General features: G+C 37.3%; 1 protein-coding gene across 3 annotated transcripts in view; it reads right to left on the reverse strand.

The window, feature by feature from the left end:
* SUGCT (succinyl-CoA:glutarate-CoA transferase) overlaps nt 1–23,770 on the reverse strand; it is a 417,742-nt gene that overhangs the window by 202,065 nt on the left and 191,907 nt on the right. For 2 of the 3 annotated variants that reach the window (XM_070727742.1, XM_070727744.1), the window contains exons 9-10: nt 23,653–23,748; nt 429–500 (exon numbers count right to left, since the gene is read on the reverse strand). In XM_070727742.1, the coding sequence (XP_070583843.1) occupies nt 429–500; nt 23,653–23,748 (168 nt within the window). The remainder of the gene's footprint in view (nt 1–428; nt 501–23,652; nt 23,749–23,770) is intronic. The other variant, XM_070727743.1, reaches the window with a different exon arrangement.

Genomic DNA, 23,770 nt, shown 5'->3' on the forward strand with positions numbered 1-23,770 from the left:
AGGCAGCTAGACCCCTAAATCCAATCTCAAGAGCAGAGACTCACACCCAACGATCTCTGGAGCAGGGACCCGACAACAACTTAGAATCTCCCGGACAGTGACCGCCACTCCCCCATCCCTTCCCTGGTGTCGCAGCTGATGCAGGGCCAGAAATCCATTTGGGCACATTTTCGAGAGAGGAAGACCTCCCTCAGGTCCCAGCCAAGTTTCAGTCATGCAAGCCAGGTTGGCCCTTTCCTCCAAGAGTAGATCTTGGATTAAGGGGGCCTTGTTGGCAACTGACCTGGCATTGAGTAGCAGCAGCCTGAGACCAGGGCCCTGACTACATCTGACACCAGTTACATGCGATGAGACTGAGGGGCCAGTGAGTCAATAAGTCAAAGAAACAGCTTATTCAAGTCAGTTATTTTGTTTTCTGAATGCCATACCTTACAAAGAGTAGCAAACTGTTGATTATTTCCTGCTCCTACTACAATATAGCCATCGTTTGTTCTGAAAGCCTAGAAAACAGACAATTCAAATCATAATCAACACACATTAATATTTTTATCTTACCTGAACCATCAATTATTTATATGTGCACTTTCATGTTTTTTCAGGCAAATCAACATTTACAAAATATAATAATCTAAATATAAAGTGTGAATGAAATGTTATGTCCAGGTCTACTTTTTCCTGAAATCATTACAAAAAATTCCTCCAACTATATATAAATTAAAAAAATAACTTTTAAAAAGAAAATTAGCTCCTATAAACAAAGAAAAACCAACTTTATTATTTTATGTCAATACTATTGTGCTACTATAGTTTTAGATATTTTCATCAGTGCTACAGATTATGCAGATATGTAAATACACTGAAATTTAGAGTCATTAAAAGATGGTCCACATATGCATAATCATTTGATAACTGGAGTACAGTGATGAGACTTGGTGATAATTTGTCTATGAATTGTCCATTACAATCAGTAAGTGTTTTCACATCACTGAATAATTAAATATAATAAATATAAGTGGTTCAGTTCAAGCAATATGATGTCATCATTTGATCTGTGTGATTCAAAAATTATTGATTCAATGGGATTTTCTTTTTTCATTCTTGCTCCATTCTTGATCCATTCCACTGATTATTCATTGATAAACAAATGGAATGGGCCTTGTTTCTCCCTTTCCCATCCCACTAAACTTAAGGATTCATCAGTAGTGTTGGGCAAACCCGTTGAAGTTCGGGTTTAACAGGTTCTTTCAGATCACAAAAGCCAGAAAAGCTGCTCCTGGCTGGGACCTGAGACCTATTGAGAGAAGGAGGAGAGAAAGGTAGTGCTTTTTAAGACATTTTCTATTTCTTGAATTCAAAGAGCTTCGGAAGATATTAGTGGTGGGAAGAAGGAGAAAGGCAAGAAAGGGACAATTTTATTGGCAGTTTGAGTTCAAGCACCAACCACTCACAGATTAGGCTGGGGCGGGACTAGACTGGGAACGATAAAAAGGAAAGAAAAGCCATTTTAAATCGCACTTTCAGATCACAAAGGCCAGAAAAACTGCTCCTGACTGGGACCTGAGACCTATTGAGAGAAGGGGGAGAGAAAGGTAGTGGCCCGCGCACCTAACGGCACACAAATCTTATAAATATAAACCAAAACCAGCAAAGTTTGGTAGCGATAGGGATTGTTGATTTTCTTGCTAAGTACTTGTATTTCACCAAATTGTTAAGATGTTTGGCTTGGTGCAGTGTAACACTTGTTTGGCTGTTGTGTTCCGTAGTACCTTGTGGAACTTGGGGTGCTGCCCTCTTTGCATAAGGGCATCTAGTTTATATGGCAAGATATCTAGATTGCAGTCCTTACTTTGTAGCTTGCAGTCAGAAGTGGAAAGATTGTCCCAGCCACATGCTGTAATGCAGCCATGTGTGCAGCCTCCACTTCCACAGCGCCCCCCGAGGAGGAGGGCTGTGTGGACAACTGTCGGTTCAGGAACATTACGTGCAGGGGAGCAAAAACATAGCAATTTTGGTCTCTCTGTATCGAATTCCTATAATGTTCTTGCGGATTTAAATGGTAAGGATGTTGTAGATATTAGCGAGGCCCCTCAGGCAGAGAATGAGGGGATGTTCCAAGGAGAAGTTGTAAGTGAGGTGCATGGTGTCACCAAACCATCAAGTGCAGTTAGTAGAAATAAAAAGAGGACACATTTTCTTGTGGGTGACTCGACTGTTAGAGATCTTGATTTGGGACAGAGTAAGGATGTGGTGAAGCTGATGAGGTGTCTCCCAGGGGCCACTGCTAGCAGGGACAGGAGGCGGATTACAAATATTGTCAAGGCTGCGAGTAAAGGTAATAATGTTGATGTAGTGGTGCATCTTGGCACAAATGATTTGTCCCAGAGAAATGTTAATGTAGTAAAAAGAGATTTCCAATGTCTAAGAATGGAGCTGGGCAGAATAACTGATTCACTGACTTTCTCAGAAGTGTTACTGGTTTGTGGTCAGGAGGATTAAACAACTTCTATCAGAGAGTTTAATGTGTGGTTAAGGCAGTGGTGTATAGCTGAAGGTTTTGGCTATGTAAGTCATGATATCAGTAGGTGGTCTAATAGGGAGCTGTTTAAGAGGGATGGTTTGCATCCATCATACAGAGGCACCCAGGTGCTCAGTGAGGAGTTCAGAACTTTTTTGGACAGGCATTTAAACTAGGTAAAGAGGACAGAGATGTAACTGATGTGGATGATTTCTGTCCACAACCAATGAGGATAAATCAGTTTCTGGAAGCTTATGAAAAGAGAGCTGTAAATAAAATAGTGTTGATGATAAGGGACAAACTAATAAGGAAAATAATGTTCTTCGGGAAATGTGCACGAATGCTCGAAGCTTGAACAATAAGCTCTGTGAGTTAATGGCCATAATATCTAGAAATAATTTGGATCTGGTTGCCATAACTGAGACATGGTTTAAGAATTCTAATGAATGGGAAATATCCATACCAGGATATTATTATTATCATTATTATTATTATTATTATTATTATTATTATTATTATTATTATTTATTAGATTTGTATGCCACCCCTCTCCGAAGACTCGGGGCGGCTCACAACAGTAATAAAAACAATATAGTAGTGGAACAAATCTAATATTAAAAAACATATAAAACCCTATCATTATTTTAAAAACCAAAGAGCACATTCATACCAAACATAAAACAAAGTATAAAAAGAAGCCTGGGGGAAAGGTGTCTCAACTCCCCCATGCCTGGCGGTATAAGTGAGTCTTGAATAGTTTATGAAACACAGGGAGGGTGGGGGCAGTTGCAATCTCCGCGGGGAGTTAGTTCCAGAGGGCCGGGGCTGCCACAGAGAAGGCTCTTGCCTGGGGCTCGCCAAATGATATTATTTAGTCGACGGGACCCGGAGAAGGCCAACTCTGTGGGACCTTATCAATCGCTGGGATTCGTGCGGTAGCAGGTGGTTCTGGAGGTACATTGTATAGGAAGAATAGAATAGAGAGAAGGGGAGGCAGAGTAGCCATTTATGTTAAGGAAAGCCTAAAAACAACATTAATTCAAAATACATGTAAAGATCTGGAGACTCTCTGGGTTTGCATACAATCTGAGGAATATGACAACAAGATGGTGGATGAAATTATCCAAATGACAGTAAAGGGAGATACTGTGGTTATGGGTGATTTCAACATGCTTGATGTTGACTGGAATATCCCTAGTGCCCTTACATTCAAAAGTAAGAATATAGTAGAGGCCTTTACAGGAGCAGCTCTGGTACAGGTGGTTAGGACACCGACTAGAGGGGAGAATATTCTAAATTTAGTTTTTACAAATGGGAATTGGGTTTCAGAGGTCAAGGTGGGAGAAAATGTAGGTTGCAGTGACCATGTATGTTTGTGGTTTGATGTAAAAACTGATTTTGAGCAATCCTATACTGCAACCAAAGTATTGGATTTCAGAAAAACAAATTTTAATGCAATGGGGGAATATTTAAATAATGAATTAAAGGGGAGGGATAAAATGGAAGGAGCGAGCACCCAGTGGACTGTATTTAAAAAGGCCATCTTAAAAGCCACAGGACTGTATGTAAGGCATAGTTGTGGAAAAAGTAATTGCCTCCTCCACTGGCCAACATCTGTATTTTTCCAAAATTATATAAACTAATCCAAGCTTTTTAGGATAGGAAAATGTGGAAAGAAATACATATTCCTAACAGTACATTTTGTTATATAAATGAGCAATGAATTTTTAAAAATGGGAAAAGTCTATAGAGTAGCTTTTTGAAGGATGTTACTGTTTTGATATTATTTTTGACCACTACCATTTCTCAGTTTTGTTCTCATATGTTAGTATATCTCGGTGCAGCTAGGCTGTGAGATCTTCAATATACGCAGAGCAGAGTTTAAGGTAAGAGTGTGGATGTGTGATACAGCCAGTAACGACACAGATTTAGTATGCTAAACAAGTATTATTTACATATATTGTAAACATATATATTTATAAATATATATATATATATATATATATTTACAAGCACAAAGCAGAAATAAACAACAAACCGCACATAGCAGCACGAAGCAAAATATACTCCCTCCACAAGGTAAAGGTAAAGAATGAATGAGCTATCCAGCATCATCCTCGGGAGAGAGTGTTGGCACCTTCTTATGGTGAACCAGCCAAAGTCCTTAAAGGTATATTGTATCTATAAAGATACAAACTACAATTGGTAGTTTACATACATGGCAACACCAAATACTGGTGAGTACCATGTACTAACAATCTCCCCCCTTGGGGTTGACAATAGTTAAATACAGTTACAATTACTGCTTCAGGTTATAACTGGTACAATTGCCAATATGTAGTTTAGCTCCTTGCTCCTTGGTGAAATTGTCAGCGATATTGTCAGTACTCTCACAGTACTTTAGTTCCATCAAGCTATCTTTAACACATTCTCTTACATTATAATTTCTTAAGTCTGTGTGCTTTCCAAACCTAAATCCAACAGCAACTGCAAAATATATCACCAAATCCGTACACAACTTCGACAGACTGGCAAACTCGGCCTCCATTGTGTACAGATTAATGTCTTGCTGTCTCATTGACTTCCACCCTATCAAGGCTCCTCCAAAAAGAATCACTAAACCGGTAGTAGACTTTCTGGTCACAATGTCAGAGGCAAAACTAGCATCCGCATAAGCTACCAGTTTCAAACTATCATCGGGTTCCAAATATAGACCATGATTCAGGGTACCTTTTAAATACCGTAAAATCCTCTTAACAGCCTTCCAATGGTATTCAGGCGGTTCCATGTGCCAACTGATTAACGCTATACGAGGTATCAGGCCGTGACCAAAGTCCCAAATATGACAAGCTTCCAATCAGAGAACATACAGGGATCAGCCTTACTCATATGAAATTCTATATTCTCTAATGCTTTCACAATCATGGAGTTCCAATCGAATCCAGATTGCTTCAATCCATACAAGATTTTCTTCAGCTTCCAACATCAACCCTTGTCATGATTGACACCAGGCAGAATTCTCACAAAGATTTTATGCTGCAATGGCATGTGCAGATATGCGGTTTCCACATCAACGTGGTGCACACAACACTGTGCACCCATACTAATGCTGTCCTCAGAGTTGCTGTTCTCAAACTTGGAGCAAATACTTCATCATAGTCACCCACCATCTGGGAAAACCCCTGCACTACCAATCTAGCTTCATACTTAATAGCATAATTGGATCCAGTCTTGACTTTATAGACTCAACGAGATCCCACTAAATGTTCTCCGGGAGGCAATTGAATTTCTTCATAAGCTCCCAACTCTTTCATGGCAACTAACTCTTTTCTCATAGCACCATGTCAATGCTTCTTCTCTCTATGCGGAAACATTTTAAGTTCTCCATAATGCGATGGTTCCACAACTGCACAAGCTACATTAGCCTTGTACCTGTCAGGTTCTTTCCTAACCCTAGAACCTCTCCTTGGAACAACAACATTGCTAGCACTTGGCACTGGCTCTTCCTTCACTTCACTCTTAATATCCACTATTGGAGCACTCTCACTAATACCAGGAGTTTTCTCAACCGATAACTCCTCACCATCTGACCCTTCAGACTTGCTTCCAGCACTGCTAGGCAGTCTCTGGCAGGTATCCTTCTTCTCTACAAACAATGGAGACTGAATGACAACTTCTTTACTTGTTCCTTTAGGATGTTCTACCTTATTCCATCCAGTATGTTCCAGGAACTTGGTGCTTGCGCTGTAGCTGCACACACCAGTGTTCTTATCCCAGAACTTAAAAATATCTATGGTTATTGTAAAAACCAACAAAATACAACAACCTTGCTCTATGCTGAACTTTTCTCCTAACCTGAGATGGAATATGCACCCATGCTGGTGCTCCAAACAGATGAAGATAGCTTAAGTCAGGCTTCCTACCATACCACCTTGTGAATGGTATCTCTCCAGTAGCTGAGTGAACAACATTATTTAAGACCACATTTGCACACAGCAACGCCTCAGACCACACCTGTCCTGACAAACCAAAATCCCTTATCATGGTTCACATCATGGCATGTAGTGTTTGGCCTCTCCTCTCAACAAATGCATTATGCTGTGGCCTATAAGGCGCTGACAGCCTATGTTCTATACCAAAATCCTTCAGCAAGTCAACAAACCTCGTTTGTAAATTCTGTACCATTATCAGAGACCACACTAACACCCTTATTAGTCATTCTTCTTTCCACACATTTCAGCCAGTTACAAAACAACCTATAAGTATCTGCCTTCATCTTCATTGCCCACACAAAGCCAACCCTGGAATAATGATCCACAATGCTTAAAATAAACTGCGAACCATCATAACTAGTTGTTCTCAATAGACCTATTACATCAATAAACACTAGTTCCAAGATAGCCTTAGTTTTAAAACCTTCATAACGGTTTGCAGGGGTAACCTTGCTTTTCTCTTCATGGCAAATGTTGCAATCTACATATCTAGAACATGGTTTAAGTTTGATACCATCAACAAGCCCAATTGTCTTTTTCACCAATTGCCCCATTTTTCTGTGCATAAGATGAATACAATTATCATATGGTTTTACATTGTTAAACATGGCATTTGTTTTTGCTTGTTTTCCTACATAAACTACATATAAACCATCTTTAAACTCAGCAACAATTTTACACCCCTCTTTTTCAATAATGCAATGGTCATTTTTAAACAATACTGTATAACCCATCTTGGTTAATACATTAACAGACAGCAGATTACACTTTGCCTGAGGAATATATAATGAGAACACTGCTTCTTTAAGAAATAGCCAGAAGCATTAATTTTCCAGTCATTAGCTAAACAAATACTTTCCCTACTAGCATTTAGCTTCTCAAAACATTTCTTATTATTAATTAAACAATGTGTCGACCCACTATCAACAACCCATAAATCACTTTTAACATTCTTGGTTTGTTTTACATTCCTGGCAGCCACAAAGATATCACCAGGCACTTTTTCCATCAACAAAACTTTGCGATATATCCTTGTTTTTTACATTTGTAACAAGTTCTAACAGAACTGTTTCTAGATACAAAAAGCTTTTGCTGAGGCTTTTCTTCTTTAAACTGCAAAGGGTCTTTATGCAGACTTACTTCTTCCAGCAGACGCCCAGTAATCTCAGTTAAAGTAAGTTCATCTTTGGACAGTACACCTAACGATGATACATAAGCATCATAGCTGTCATCAAGCGAAGATAAGATAATGTACACTTGATGAATCTCTGAGAAAATAAGCTTTTTCATGCAGCTCTGCCAAAATCTCTTTCATCACAGTCAATTGTTAATTGTATATCTGCTCGAACACTGTCCCACACATATATCCTCTGCAAAATGTCTCAACACTTGGTAGCTGAGCTCTCACCACGAATGACTTTTTGCTTAGGAATTCTCCCCTCAGGATCTTCGCAATTCCTTATGGTTTGTTTGAAATCTCTTATGGCTTTTCGCTCAGAAAATCTCCCCTCTGGATTGCCTGAGGTCTTTCCCTTACTTTTCTCTACTTTTAAAAGATTGTAACTACTTTTCCCCATTTTGGGGGTCTTTTATCTACTTTCGGTTTGCAGCAGTGGGATGGACATCTGCCTTCAGCGCCATCTTGCCTCTACACATTGACTACCGAGCTGGCTGCATCAAAACCAAGACCCAATACCATACCAGCCTACAATTCACCATCAACCAAGAACAACCCACCATATACCTCAACCCTCAAATAACTACCTCTCAAATCCATCCTAACTACCTGCCCATCTCCAACCAAAACTAACTTCCCATTCAACCAAGATTAGGAATGCACGCCCTTACTTCCTCATCATCAACCACTTCTAACATTAAATGTAAACTAATAAATGCAAGAAGCATTGCTAACAAACTACCCAAACTCTTTCGCTTACTAAAACCCACCAAATTTGACATTATTTTTATAAGCGAAACATGGTTAACAACATCCCTCCCCGACTCCATTATCACTACAAAAGACTACCACATTTTCCGATCTGATTGCGAAACCCGTAGAGGAGGTGGAGTTGCAATCTTCTACAAGAAATCACTCAACATAAAGCAAATCCAAGTTAAACAAGAACTTTACCTCCCTGAAACTATCATCTGTGAACTAACCTCAGACACCATACTCTGCTTCCTCCTATGCTATAGAGCCTCTGACTATGACATCTCACACGCAAACAAGTTAACCTAACTACTAACGTGGGCAACCTCCTACCAACCTCCCCTCCTATTTCTTGGCGACCTAAACCTACCACATATTAACTGGTCCCTAAATGAATGTACAACTGAACCCATTCACTCAACCCTCTACCATGCTATCACTAGTCTAGGGCTAGTGCAACTAGTTACTGACAACACCAGACTCAACAACTGCCTAGCTCTCATGTTCTGCAACAGTTTACACTCAATTTATGAACTCCAAGTAAGAGAACCCTTTTCTAACAATGATCACAGCACAATCAACTTTTGCCTTAATGTACGTCCTCTCATAAACAACATCAAAAGCAGAACAATAAATTTCAACTTTAAGAAGGCCAACTATGACAACATAGACTCTGACCTCTCATCTCTTGATTGAAGCACAATATTATCTGGCTGTATCACTGTAGATGACTATTACAATAAATTTCTGCTCAAGATCCAAAGAGTCATAAAATCACATGTACCGCTAATATACACCAAAACCAAGAGAAATAAATTATCCATAAAAATAAGAAAGCTACAATCCATAAAAAGATTACTTTGGTGTAAAAACAAAACAGGCTATGTTGCAAACTTTAAAAACCGCTATAAAAATTTATGTTATCAAATAAAGAATGAATGTATCAACTATCATATCAAACAAAAAGAAAACCTCCTACGCACGAAATCCACTCGTGCCTTCTATAACTTTATAAACAACAAACTTAAAGACTCTAGATCCATCCCACCACTTATGGGACCAAATGACAGAGTATATTGATGAAACAATTAAAGCCAAACTCTTTAACAACTTCTTCAGCTCTGTCTTTGTGAATAGTAATGGCTCATGCCCAGCATTTCCTAGTCGCACCCCAACTAACTTCAATGATCTAACACAAATCAACTTTACCAAAGAAAACGTTAAGAAATCACTGCACAACCTAAAACCATCTCTATCTATCGAACCAGATGGACTATGTGCATACTTTTTTTAAAAACACTCCTCAACTCTGGCTGAACCCCTAAGCATAATTTTTAAAATATCTTTTACAACAAGCTCCCTACCTAAACTCTGGTCTCTAGCCACGGTCATCCCTATTTTCAAAAAGGGTGATCCTAGCAATGTTGAAAATTATAGACCAATCTCCTTGACTTGTGTCACTTGCAAAGTCATGGAATCCATCATTAACCAATCCATTACACTCCACCTTGAAACAAATAACTTACTTTCCAACAAACAATTCGGTTTCAGAAAAAAATTATTCTGCAACCTGCAACTTTTACACTGCAAAAAATATTTGGACTACCCAAACTGACCAGCGTAAATCAATTGATGCAATCTACATAGACCTGTGCAAAGCCTTTGATTCAGTAGTTCACGACAAACTTCTTATGAAACTAAAATCTTATGGCATCTCAGCACAATTAAATATCAGCATTCCTGTCAAACAGACAACAGGTGGTCAAAATAGGTAATGCCATATCTAATCCTGCTCCAGTTAACAGTGGCGTTCCCCAAGGCAGTGTCCTAGAACCTACTCTCTTTATACTCTACATAAACGATCTCTGTGACAAAATTACAAGCAATTGTGTTCTCTTTGCTGATGATGTTAAGCTATTTAATACCTCCGATAATACTTCTACCCTTCAAAAGGACCTTGACTATGTAGCTGAATGGTCTAACAACTGGCAACTGCAAATCTCATCCAACAATTGCTCTGTCCTACAAATATAAAACCCTATCATTATTTTAAAAACCAAACAGCACATTCATACCAAACATAAAACAAAGTATAAAAAGAAGCCTGGGGGAAAGCCTGGCGGTATAAGTAAGTCTTGAGTAGTTTACGAAAGACAGGGAGGGTGGGGGCAGTTCTAATCTCCGGGGGGAGTTAGTTCCAGAGGGCCGGGGCTTCCACAGAGAAGGCTCTTCCCCTGGGGCCCGCCAAATGACATTATTTAGTCGATGGGACCCGGAGAAGGCCAACTCTGTGGGACCTTATCGGTCGCTGGGATTCATGCGGTAGCAGGTGGTTCCAGAGGTACATTGTATAGGAAGAATAGAATAGAGAGAAGTGGAGGCAGAGTAGTCATTTATGTTAAGAAAAGTCTAAAAACAATACTAATTCAAAATACATGTAAAGATCTGGAGACTCTCTGGGTTTGCATACAATCTGAGGAATATGACAACAAGATGGTGGATGAAATTACCCAAATGACAGTAAAGGGAGATATTGTGGTTATGGGTGATTTCAACATGCTTGATGTTGACTGGAATATCCCTAGTGCCCTTACATGCAAAAGTAAGAATATAGTAGAGGCCTTTACAGGAGCAGCTCTGGTACAGGTGGTTAGGACACCGACTAGAGGGGAGAATATTCTAGATTTAGTTTTTACAAATGGGAATTGGGTTTCAGAGGTCAAGATGGGAGAAAATTTAGGTTGCAGTGACCATGTATGTTTGTGGTTTGATGTAAAAACTGATTGTGAGCAATCCTATACTGCAACCAAAGTATTGGATTTCAGAAAAACAAATTTTAATGCAATGGGGGAATATTTAAATAATGAATTAAAGGGGAGGGATAAAATGGCAGGAGCGAGCACCCAGTGGACTGTATTAAAAAAAGGCCATCTTAAAAGCCATAGGACTGTATGTAAGGCAAATAGTTGTGGAAAAAGTAATTGCCTCCTCCACTGGCCAACATCTGTATTTTTCCAAAATTATATAAACTAATCCAAGCTTTTTAGGATAGGAAAATGTGGAAAGAAATACATATTCCTAACAGTACATTTTGTTATATAAATGAGCAATGAATTTTTAAAAATGGGAAAAGTCTACAGAGTAGCTTTTTGAAGGATGTTACTGTTTTGACATTATTTTTGACAACTGCCATTTCTCAGTTTTGTTCTCATGTGTTAGTATGTCTCAGTGCAGCTAGGCTGCGAGATCTTCAACATATGCAGAGCAGAGTTTAAGGTAAGAGTGCGGATGTGTGATACAGCCAGTAACGACACAGATTTAGTATGCTAAACAAGTATTATTTAGATATATGGTAACCATATATATTTACAAATATATATATATATTTACAAGCACAAAGCAGAAATAAACAGGTAGGCGGGACATCTGGAAACCAGCCCTCAAACCTATCCCAGCCATAGAAACTGAAATCAGACTCAGAACACACATTGCAAAACGATCAAGTAGCCTGCAAGCTCCAACTACTCAGGATATCACGCCTAATCTACGACCATTAACTAATCAGCATACTTCAGCTACATCAACGACCCCAGGTGTTACCCCACTGACTCACCAGGAAGTTTCTACACAGCAGGCAATTGCTGAGCCATCAAACCACACCCAGCCACCAGTATTTATAGAAGGAAGGCAGCTCAGGTCTCGCAGTGTTCGCCCTAGAACAATGACAGAAACACCAGCCTGAAGATGATGAGTGGGACCTCGTCAAACTATCAATTTTCCAATGCTCTATATACACATACATATATAAAATCCACTTTCATAATTAAGCATAATAAACAAAAATTACCATTTTTCAGTATATAAAACTTACTGCAGTACAAGATGCATGTTGTGGGAGGAAAAATAGGAAAAAAATAATCTGCCTACCAGGGCATTGGTAGCCACCTGTTTTGGGGTTGCCATGGAGTAAAGTACCAATGGTAGTCTGTGACAGTAAAGATGTAATATGTCTTTAAGAGCTTTGACTGGTTTAGCCATAAGAGGGCGCCAGTACATTCCCTGTGGGGGGAGTTATCTTTGAGAGTAGCTGTGTGTGGTTTGTACTGTATTGTTGATGTTTGTACATATTTGTAAATAATAATATTGTAGGTACTAAGTCTGTGTATTTACTGGCTACCCCACATTTCTACATCACTACAATAACTCTGCTGAGTGTATATATGTCTAAGATTTTGCACAGGGCTACACTGAGACATACTAACATTGGTTATGGGCCCAGTGGCAGTGGCTGTAATTTTTGAATGTGTGGTTTAATTTGGCCAGCACTGTATTACAGTTAGTATTGTTGTAACAGTATTATTAAGATGGCAACATTCCAGCCCATCAAGGCTTTCTCCATTGCTCAGTTGGATGAAGCAACTACAACACATGGTCTACAAAATGTGCGATGTTGTTGAAATGTGAGGGACTGTGGTGCATTGTTGCTAATCCACCTGACTTGACTGCCTTGGATCCTGATGTGGAGGAGGATGCCAAGAAGAAAGAGACTTTGACTGGGACAATGATAAGGCTCACAGCTTTAAAGGCTTTACACTTGATGACATGCAACTAACTCACATTCATGGTGAAAGTTCGGCTGCCAAGTGTTGGGACATTTTGCGTATAACATATGTGTGGGACAGTGTTGGAGCACATATACAGTTAACAAGGAAACCTTTTTGTACCCGCTTAGCCCAGAATGGAGGCATGCTAACTCATTTGACTGTGATAAAGGAGATTTTGGTAGAGCTGCATGAAAAAGAGCTTATTTTCTCAGAGATTCCTCAAGTGTACATTTATTTATTTATTCAATTTTTATGCCACCCTTCTCCTTAGACTCAGGCCGGCTTAGCAATAGCACCTTTTAACAGAGCCAGCCTATTGCCCCCACAATCCGGGTCCTCATTTTACCCACCTCGGAAGGATGGAAGGCTGAGTCAACCTTAAGCCAGTGATGAGATTTGAACTGCTGACTTACAAATCTACAGTCAGCTTCTGTAGCCTGCAGTACAGCACTCTACCTGCTGCGCCACCCCGGCTCCACATTGTCTTATCTTCACTTGATGACAGCTATGACGACCAATGTTCCCTCTAATTTTTTTTCGGTGTGGGTGGAAAAGTATAGTGTCTGAGCGGCAGTCCCTTTGGGACTGGGCGGCATAAAAATAAATAAATAAACAAACAAATAAATAAATAAATAAATAAATCCCTTCTTTTTTTATTAAAAGAAATTAATAATTTAAAAAAACCAAAATCCATTACTATTAAAACTAAAACAACCAGCAAAACCAAAAACATAACTATTAATAAAAACAGGTGAAGACTACGGTTTTTTTTCTTTGTTATTACTTAAGTGCTTTTACCATATACTTTAAATCAAGTCACTTCTCTCTGTGTTTCTCTCTCTTTCCTGTCATTCTCTGCCTCAATCATTTTCTCATTTCTCTTTTTTTTCTCCCCTTTTTTCTATCATTTCTCTCTCTCTTACTTCCACTCTTCTCTCTCTCTCTTGCTTTCTCTGTCTCTCTCTCTCTTGCTTTCTTCCTCTCTCTCTTGCTTTCTTCCTCTCTCATCTCTCTCTCTCTCTTTCTCTCTCTCTCTCCCCCTCTTGCTCTCTCTTTTTCTCACTTTCTCTCTCTTGTTTTCTTTCTCTGTCTCTCTCTTGCTTTCTCTCTCTTGTTCTCTCTCTCTTGCTATCTCTTTCTTCCCCCCCTCTTTCTCTCTCTCTCTCTCTTTCTCTTGTTTTCTTTCTCTGTCTCTCTCTTGCTTTCTCTCTGTTCTTCTCACAGCGGAGACTGGCGAAAGTGATTTTCTTTTTTTCCCCAATTTTTTAATTAATTTTCTTAAAATAGACATACAAACATACATACATTGAACATAAAATGAGGGGATATATTTTCCCCGCTTATCTCAAAAGTATAAGTTCCAATACAGAAAAAAGAATACATAATTGAATACATTTCATATTTAATCTATTACTAAGATAAAATCAAAACTCTTCTAATAATACTTCTTTACATATAAACTAATTCTGTTATAATTCTTAAAAGAAAAAAAATCTTACTAAAACATTTTTCCATACTTATTATTATTATTTTTTTATTTTTTTTATTTTTTTACATATCTCAATTTTCTTTTTCTTTTTTTTATCTATCCACATATAAACTTTGTTCCATGTTTCATAGAATTTAGTATCTTCTTGATCATTTAAGCGTTTTGTCATCATATCCATTTCTGCGCAATCTAATATTTTTGCGATGACTTCTTCTTCTTTGGGGATATCTTCCCCTTTCTAATTTTGCGCAAACATTATCCTAGCCGCAGTTAGTATATGTATAATTAAGTATAAAATTTCTTTCTTGTAAGTATGATTAGTAATTCCTAATAAATAAAATTCTGGGGTAATTTCTATATCTTGCTTTACTATTTCTTTTATCATTTTCTCTATCATCTTCCAATATATTCTGGCTTTACTGCATGTCCACCATTGGTGGTAATAAGATCCTATTTCTTTTTTGCATTTCCAGCATAACGGGGAAGTTTTGGGAAACATTTTTGCTATCCTATTTGGAGGAAGGTGCCATCTATAAAACATTTTGATCTGATTTTCTTTTAGGGATACTGACTTTGTTATTTTCCAGTTGTAGGTCCAGACTTTCTCCCATGTATCTATATCTATGTCTTTTCCTAAATTTTTGCACCAATTTATTATGTTATCTTTTAGGGTTATATCTATATTTTTAAGAGCAATGAGATATTTGTATATTTTCCCAATTGTTCTAATTGGGTTGATAGTAATTAAATTACTCAATAAGTTTTTATTCTTGTTGAAAATATAGAGTACACTATCTTTCTGGTATCTAGATCGAATCTGTGCGTAGTGCCACCAGTCTATTGTTGTCCCTTCTTCTTGTAATCTAATTCTAGATTTTAATTTCATTTGATCATCTAGTAAGTCCTTATATCTTATTATTTTCATATCTTTGATAGAATTTGGGTGTACTATTGCTTCTAGAGGGGCAACCCATTCAGGGATGGTTAAAAAATGATTTTTTTTAATATCTTTCCACACTTCCAATAGGTATTTTCTTAATGTGTGTCTTTTAAAATACGAGTGGGTTTTATCCTTATCATACCACACAAAGGCATGCCAGCCGAGCAAGAGGTCGTGTCCTTCTAAATTTAAAATTCTTTTGTTTTCTAAAGTTATCCAATCTTTAATCCATGTTAAGGCAGCTGCCTGATAATATAATTTCCAATTAGGTAAGGCAAATCCTCCCCTTTCTTTGATGTCTTCTAACATGTTTATCTTTATTCTTGCTTTTTTCCCTTGCCATAAATTTTTTTAACCATATTTGTCAAATCTCTAAAAAATTCCCCCCTGGGTTTATTGGGACTACCTGAAACAAAAATAGAATTTTAGGCAAAATATTCATCTTGATTGTGGCCACTCTTCCCAAAAAGGATATTTTTAAGTTATTCCAAATTTCTAAGTCTTTTTTAATTTCCATAATTAATTTTGTGTAGTTATCATTTTTTAATGTTATTGTTTTGGCTGTTAGCCATATTCCCAAATATTTGACTTTTTTAACTATCTGTATTCCAGAGATGCGTTCCAATTTGCTTTCTTGTATTGTATTCATATTTTTAGTTATAAATTGTGTCTTATTTTTGTTTATTTTTAAGCCTGCCACCTTTCCATACTGCTCTATTGTCTGAATTAGCAATGGGACTGTTGTTATTGGATCTTCAATTATAAAAGTCAAGTCGTCTGCGAAAGCTTGAACTTTATATATCTCCTTACCAACGGTTAAACCTTTTATTTTTGGATCTGCTCTTATTTTTATTAATAACGTTTCCAAGGACATAATAAATAATAGAGGTGATATAGGACATCCTTGTCGAACTCCTTTGTTTATTTTAAATGCTTCCAACTGTTCGTTGTTTAATATAATTTTGGTAGTTTGTTCCGAATAGATAGCATCTATTAAATTTACAAATTTTGGACCAAATCTCATTTTGTTTAATTGCATTTTTATAAATGTTCAATTGACGTTATCAAAGGCTTTTTGGGCATCTAAAAACATTAATGATAATGTTTTCTCCGGATGTTGTTCATAGTATTCTAATACATTAATAATTGTTCTAAGATTATTTTTAATTTGTCTACCTGGTAAAAAACCATTCTGGTCTTGGTGAATGATCTTATTTATAATCCTTTTTAATCTGTCTGCATAAATTGCGGTAAATATTTTGTAGTCAACATTCAATAACGATATTGGTCTATAATTTTTAATTTTTTCCATTGCTGTACCTGATTTATGAATTAAAGTTGTTAAAGATTCAGACCAAGACTTGGGAATTTTACCATCCAATCTACATTCATTAAAAATTTGTAACATATTGTTTCTTATTGTTTCATTTTCTATTTTGTACCATTCTGCCGGAATGGCATCTGGCCCAGTAGCTTTATTATTTTTCTGTTTTTTAATGATTAAAAGGAGTTCTTCCATTGTTATAGGTCCTTCCATAGTTGCCTGTTGTTCTTCTGACAATTGCGGTAAATCAGAATATTCCAAATATTTAAAAACTTCCTCTTCATCAATGTTCTCTTTCTTATATAATTCATTAAAGAAATTTTGTACTATATTTGCTTTTCCTTCTGTATCATATTTCATTTTTCCATCTTTATCTTCTAAATTTTTAATTATTTTTGATTGCCTCTGTTTTCTAAGTTTATATGCAAGCCATCTGCCCGGTTTATTAGCATGTTCAAAATAATTTTGTTTAGCTCTTTTTATTTTTTCCGCCACTTGACTTTGTTCTGCCAATCTAATTTTATGTCTAATTACATCTATTTTTCTTTTAAGTTCTTTATTTTTTGTGTTTTGTTGCGATAATAATTCTAAATGTTTTAACTCAATTATTAATTGTTCATATTTTTTTTTATTTTCCTTATTATATTTAGCCGTATAAGATATTGTTAATCCTCTTATATATGCTTTACTTGTATCCCACAGATTTTGGGGAGTAGTGTCTGTATTTTTGTTAATTTCAAAAAATATTTTTAATTCTTTCTCAATTCAATCCTTGTATTTATTCTCTTTCAAAATATTTCTATTCATTTGCCAGTTGAAATACTTTTTGTTAGTTCTAATGTAAACTATTAAAGGATTATGATCTGCCCATGTATTAACATCTATTTCTACCTCTTTTATATATTCTGCAGCCATTTTAGAAGCCCATACCATATCTATTCTTGTCCAGATTTTATGGGGATTAGAATAAAAAGTATATTGTCTCTTTTGTGGATGTCTTTCCCTCCAAATATCATTTAATAATAGTTCTGTTTTCATTTTTTGAAAGGTGGAGGGTAACAAATTCCTTTTTTTCTTTTTGGTATTCCCCCCCCCCCCCACCTCGAGTGGTCCAATTTTCTATTTGTATGGCATTAAAATCTCCAATTATTAACATATTTTCCACATTTAAATCTATTATTTTTTGATGCAGTTTCTTATAAAATGTCATTTGGTCTTCATTAGGGGCATAAATAGAAACAATAGTAAGAGGTCTAGGTTCAATATTAATTTGGACAATCAAAATTCTACCTTCATCATCCTTGTATATTTGTTTGGAATTTATAGAGTTCTCAACATATATCACTACTCCTCTTTTTTTTTGATCTGCTAATGCAGCATACATATTTCCAATTTTAGAATTTAATAATAAATTTTGATTACTTTTTTCTATATGTACTTCTTGTAATATTGTAATTTGAGCTTTTTGGCTTTTGATTTTAGCAAACATTTTTTTTCTTTTTCTTGGTTCATTAAGTCCGTTAACATTTACTGAGAAAAATTTTAAGTCTTTCAATGTGGTCATTTATTATATTTTTTGGTTTCTCACTGTGGTTGTTTCCTTCCTGCACCTTGGTCCTGCTCTTCTTCTTGTTGTACTGGTGCTCCCACGGCTTCCGCCTGCAATGCTGCCAGTTCCTTTGTCAGTTGTTCCATTTCGCTTATTCCACTGTTTCAAAAAAGTGTCTTGCCTGGTCTAAGTTTTCCAATTTGTATCTTGTAGATTTCCAGGTTAATGATAGTCCTTGTGGAATAAGCCAGCGGAAAGTTATATTTTCTTTAATCAAGATTTTAGTCAGAAAGTGATAGTCTCTTCTACTTTCTCTGACACTTCTTGGGACTTGTTTTAAGATCTTAACTTCTTTTCCTTGATGCTGCAGTTGTCCCGTTCTTGCCCAGTGCAAGATGTCATCTCTCAGAGTTTTCCTTACAAATTTAATGTGAATCTCTCTTGGAAGATTGTGGCGACGTATGTAGCTATTTGAAATTCTGAAGACTTCATCGATTTCTTTTATTATTTTGGTGGGGTCCATCTGAAGGATCCCTCCAATGGTTTTGGTCATGGTAGCCTTTAAATCTTCATCTTTCTCTTCTATTATATTTTGAAATCGTAGCCCATACGAAGCACGTTGCATTTCCAGATGTGTAATCGATTCATCATATCTTCTATATCGAGAACCAGCTCTATCCTCAAAGTAGTCCATTCTTTTCGCCATTTTGTCAGTCTTTTCTTCAACTGATTTCACTCTGTCTTCACTCTCCTTCAGGGTTTGTTGGATCTCCTTCATCTGCTCCTTCATTTCTTCTGTGTCTGCTTTCATTTCAGCCATCTCTGTTTTGATGGCTTCTCTTTGCTGGGTAGCATCTTCTTGAGATTTAAACATAAAATCTTTCATAGCATTCAATGTCTCTTGTATTGAAGCAAGTGTGGGTTGCTGTGATTTCTCTTTCTCCTTCTCCTTCTCTTTGGTAAACATAGTTACAGATAAAACCTGTTGTGCCGGGGAAGGATGGGGTGATGCTTGGGGTGATGAAGCCGCAGCCCCTGTTTGCTTTTTGACTGTTTTGGTATGAGTTGAAGTACTTGACATTTTAAATTTATAATTAAGACTATTTTATATTAGCGAAATGGGAGAGAACACTATAAATTCCAAACCTAATCAATTAGTCACCAATACTTTTCTCTTTAAAAATCACAATAAGAATTCAGAACAAATATCACATTAATTAACCTTATTACTCTAAATTAAAAACACCAATAAGAAAGGAAGAAAACCTGATTAATACAATTTAAAGAAGAGAAGAAATAACAGAAAATAGGATATATGAGTAGAAAAGAAGAGAGAAAATAGGGGAAGGGAGATCTTAATATCAGTAGAATAGAGCAGGGAGCCAAGTATTAGTTAGCAGTGCATGTGTTTTAAATCAAGAAAAAATAACAGAAAAAGATGAGAGCAAAAAGAAAAAAAAGATTTTTAAGAATTTACACTATGCAAATAAAAGGGCAGAATACAAATTAGGTATCAGTATACTTATTTTCTTGTTCTAGGTAAATTAGTTTTGTTGATTGAAGGTCTAATTTATTTTCAAAAAAAGCTTTAAATGTTAATTTGAAGAAATCCCGTTGGTCAGCAGTAGTAGAAATAAATCTTCTTAAAGTTTATAATGTCTCAATTCTCAATTGATTTCAATGTAGTTTTCAAATTTTAAAATGGAGTCAATCCGTCTTTCACAGCCTGTAACAAAGTAAACAATCTCTTTGTAGCAAATCCAATGAGACAGCCAATAATCCAAATGTAGCGATCCAAACGTAATCAATCCAGAAAAAAGAGAAAGGTGTTCCTTATGGTGTTATTTCAGTTCGTTTTACTTTCTGTTCATTTTAAATTTGTTAATTTATTTCGTTTCTTCTTGTTGAAAAATAATAATCCAATCAGTGACAGTTATAATCCCTCCGCTGTAGAAATTAGAGCCCGGGATTTATTTCCGATATTTTTAACAGTAAATTTAGTTCAAAGAAAAAACCATTGGCAACATGATTTCACTTTATGGCAATTCAGTCTTTTAAAATCTCATTTTTAAAGAATTTTTTTGATAGTTTTCACTGTTTTTAAGTATTTATCAGTTCAAGTTCACGATCAAAGCTAGAAGTGAAAGTGTAAAAGAATAAGTTCCGGCTGTTGATTCGCGCTTGGATACAAAGTTCTATATAACTTTCTCTTTCGCCTTGTTTCAAAATGATTTACTTTCAACTTTCTTTATTCTGATCTTCTTATTTTGACATGGAACAATGAAAATTTTTACCTTAGTTTTCTTTCTTCAGTGTATTCCTTTTCCGATTCAAATAACGAAATCTTAGCTTTACTTTTTCCGTGCTTTCTTGCTTCTCGATGGTTTGGTGGGATCGCTATGGCCGTGTCCTCTTTAGGTAGAGGACCGGTTCTCCCTGATCCAGAGCTGCAGGGCAGACCGCTGCCTCCGGAGCTTCGGCGATGGCTCCTCAGACAGAGGGGAGCCCCCTGTTCTAGGATCGAGCCATCCGGACTCGATCCGATCGCAATTGGCGACCTCTGGAAGGGTAGGAAGGAGTCTTGAGGCAGAGCCCTGCCAGGAGACTCCGCTGCGGTCCCGAGCCAGACCGGAAGTCTCCGAAAGTGATTTTCAATGTTGGGCGTGCGTGCGCGCGTGCTCCACATCCCCCTGCCAGCCCGCTCGAAACATTCACCCAAGTGCCCTACATTGAAAATCACCTTTGCCGGTCTCCGCTGTGAGAACACCTGCCCCGCCTCTCCTGCAACCCCCTCGCTGAGAGCCCGGGATGAAAGCGCTCTCGGCGAAGGGACTGTGAAAGCGGCAGGGTGGGCGTTCCTGCTGCGGGAGGAGCGATGCCCCAAGGTGGGAAGCGGAGGAGAAAGAGAGGCGGATCGGGCGGGTGGGGGGAAGTGGCGAGAAGCCAGGGTGTGAGGGGGCCGGAGGTGCGGGGGCGGCCGCAGCTCCATGTGCGCCCTTGGAACAGTGATGACGACTATGTATAATCGTTAGGAGTGCTGACCAGAGATGAACTTACTTTGACTGAGGTTACTGGCTGTCTGCTTGAGGAAGCAGGAATGCGGAGAGACCATTTGCTGTTAAGAGATTAGCTACAAGAAAAACTTCAGCAAGACAAGCCAAGAAGTGACTTTGTGTCTAGAAATGTTTCTGTAAAAACATGCTATAACTGCAAAAAGGCAGGACATTTAGCAAAGTTTTGTCAAGAGAAAGAAGTGTCTGCTGATTCTTTTGTGGCTATCAGGAATGTAAAACAGGAATGTGAAATGTGGTTTATGGGTTGTTGATAGTGGGTCAACACATTGTTTAATTAATGATAAGAAATGTTTTGAAAAGCTAAATACCAGTAAGGAAAGTATCTGTTTAGCTAAAGATTGGAAGATTAATTCAGCTGGGGAGAGAAAAGCAAACTGTTTGTTTCTTAAAGAGACAATATTTTCATTATGTATTCCTCAAGCGAAGCATAATCTGCTGTCTATCAATGTATTAACTATGATTGGTTATACAGTATTGTTTAAGAACAACAATTGCATTATTGAGAAAGAAGGTGTAAAATTGTTGCAGAGCTTATAAATGGAAGGATCAGACTCAACCCTGACAAGACGGAGTGGCTGTGGGTTTTGGCTCCAAAGGACAAATCCATCTGTCCATTCATTACCCTGGGGAGGAGAGGAATTATTGACCCCCTCAGAGAGGGTCAGCAACTTGGGCATCCTCCTCAATCCACAGCTAACATTGGAACATCATCTTTCGACTGTGGCAAGGAGGGCATTTGCACAGGTTCATCTGGGGCACCAGTTGCGGCCCTATTTCGACAGGGAGTCATTGCTCACAGTCACTCATGCCCTCATCACCTTGAGGTTCGACTACTGCAATCTACATGGGGCTACCTTTGAAAAGTGTTCGGAAACTCCAGAATGTGGCCGCGAGAGCTATCCTGGGGTTACCGGTCACAATTCAAAGGGTTGGTACTGACCTATAAAGCCCTACATGGCATCAGACCAGAATACCTCCAGAACTGCCTTCTGCCACACGAATCCCAGCGGCCAATAAGGTCCCACAGAGTTGGCCTTCTCCTTGTCCCGTCGACTAAACAATGTCATCTGGTGGGCCCCAGGGGAAGAGCCTTCTCTGTGGCGACCCCGGCCTTCTGGAATCAACTCCCCCCCAGCGATCAGAATTGCCCCCACCCTCCTTGTCTTTCGTAAATTTGTATGCCACCCTGAGTCTGCAGAGAGGGGCAGCATACAAATCCAATTAATAATAATAATAATAATAATAATAATAATAATAATAATAATAATAATAATAATTATTATTATTTTAAAAATTGCTTAAGACCCACCTGTATCGCCAGGCATGGGGGAACTGAGACACCTCCCCCAGGCTTATATAGTTTATGTATGGTATGCTTGTGTTGTATGGTTTTTTAATGATGGGTTTTTTAGATGTTTTTTTAAATATTAGATTTGTTACATTGTTATATTGTTACTATTCTTCTTGTTAGCCGCCCCGAATCTGCAGAGAAGGGTGGCATACAAATCTAATAAATTATTATTAATTATTATTAATAAGGATGCTTGTATCCTCACAATGGAAAAATGGCTGCAGAAGCTGATTGGAGTTAACAGAGATGGCCAAATCGATTATCTGCTTTGATATTTTTTTTAAAAAAAAAATTGTAGACTGGTGCTTGAGGCAAAAGAATATGAAATTTGGATTTTGGATTTTACTGATTAGATAGATTTGTTATAGAAATGGCTAGTTTATATAAAAATAAAAAGTTGAGGTTCAATGATGCTTATTCTACTGCACCAGAGGAAGTCAAAAGTCAATGCCTTTTCTTTCTTTCTTTCTTTCTTTCCTTCCTTCCTTCCCTCCCTTCTTATCTATACTTTTCTCTTCCCTTTTCCCTCTCCTACTTTTCCTATTATTTATTTATTTTTATTTTATATTATAAACTAATAAAAAGATATACTCCTATCTTTTCTATTTGTTAAATCTTTAGAATGACAATGACTACTTAAATAAGATGTAAAATATGGTGGTTTTATACATGCATAAAAATATCAAAGATCATAAATTTCATCTCACTACAGCTAAGCATTTCAGTCATTTAAATTCAAGTTCTTCTTAATAACCTATTACAATGTGTGCATACATGCACATCTGCAATATGAGGGACAATTTCAGAAAAGAAACTGATTCCAAAATGTAACATAAAGACAAAATGAAGAAAACACTTAGTTTTAAATAAGCCATTTAACTCACCTGATAGGGTACAATACTTGCATGTGCAGTGCCCCATCGTAAAGATTCTGTTCTGCAGTTTAGAAAATTGCTTGCTATATAAGTAAGGCAAGCAACCTGCAAAGATTTGAAATAGTAT

The sequence above is a fragment of the Erythrolamprus reginae genome, chromosome Z, assembly GCF_031021105.1.
Source record: "Erythrolamprus reginae isolate rEryReg1 chromosome Z, rEryReg1.hap1, whole genome shotgun sequence".
Classification (NCBI taxonomy): Eukaryota; Metazoa; Chordata; class Lepidosauria; order Squamata; family Dipsadidae; genus Erythrolamprus; species Erythrolamprus reginae.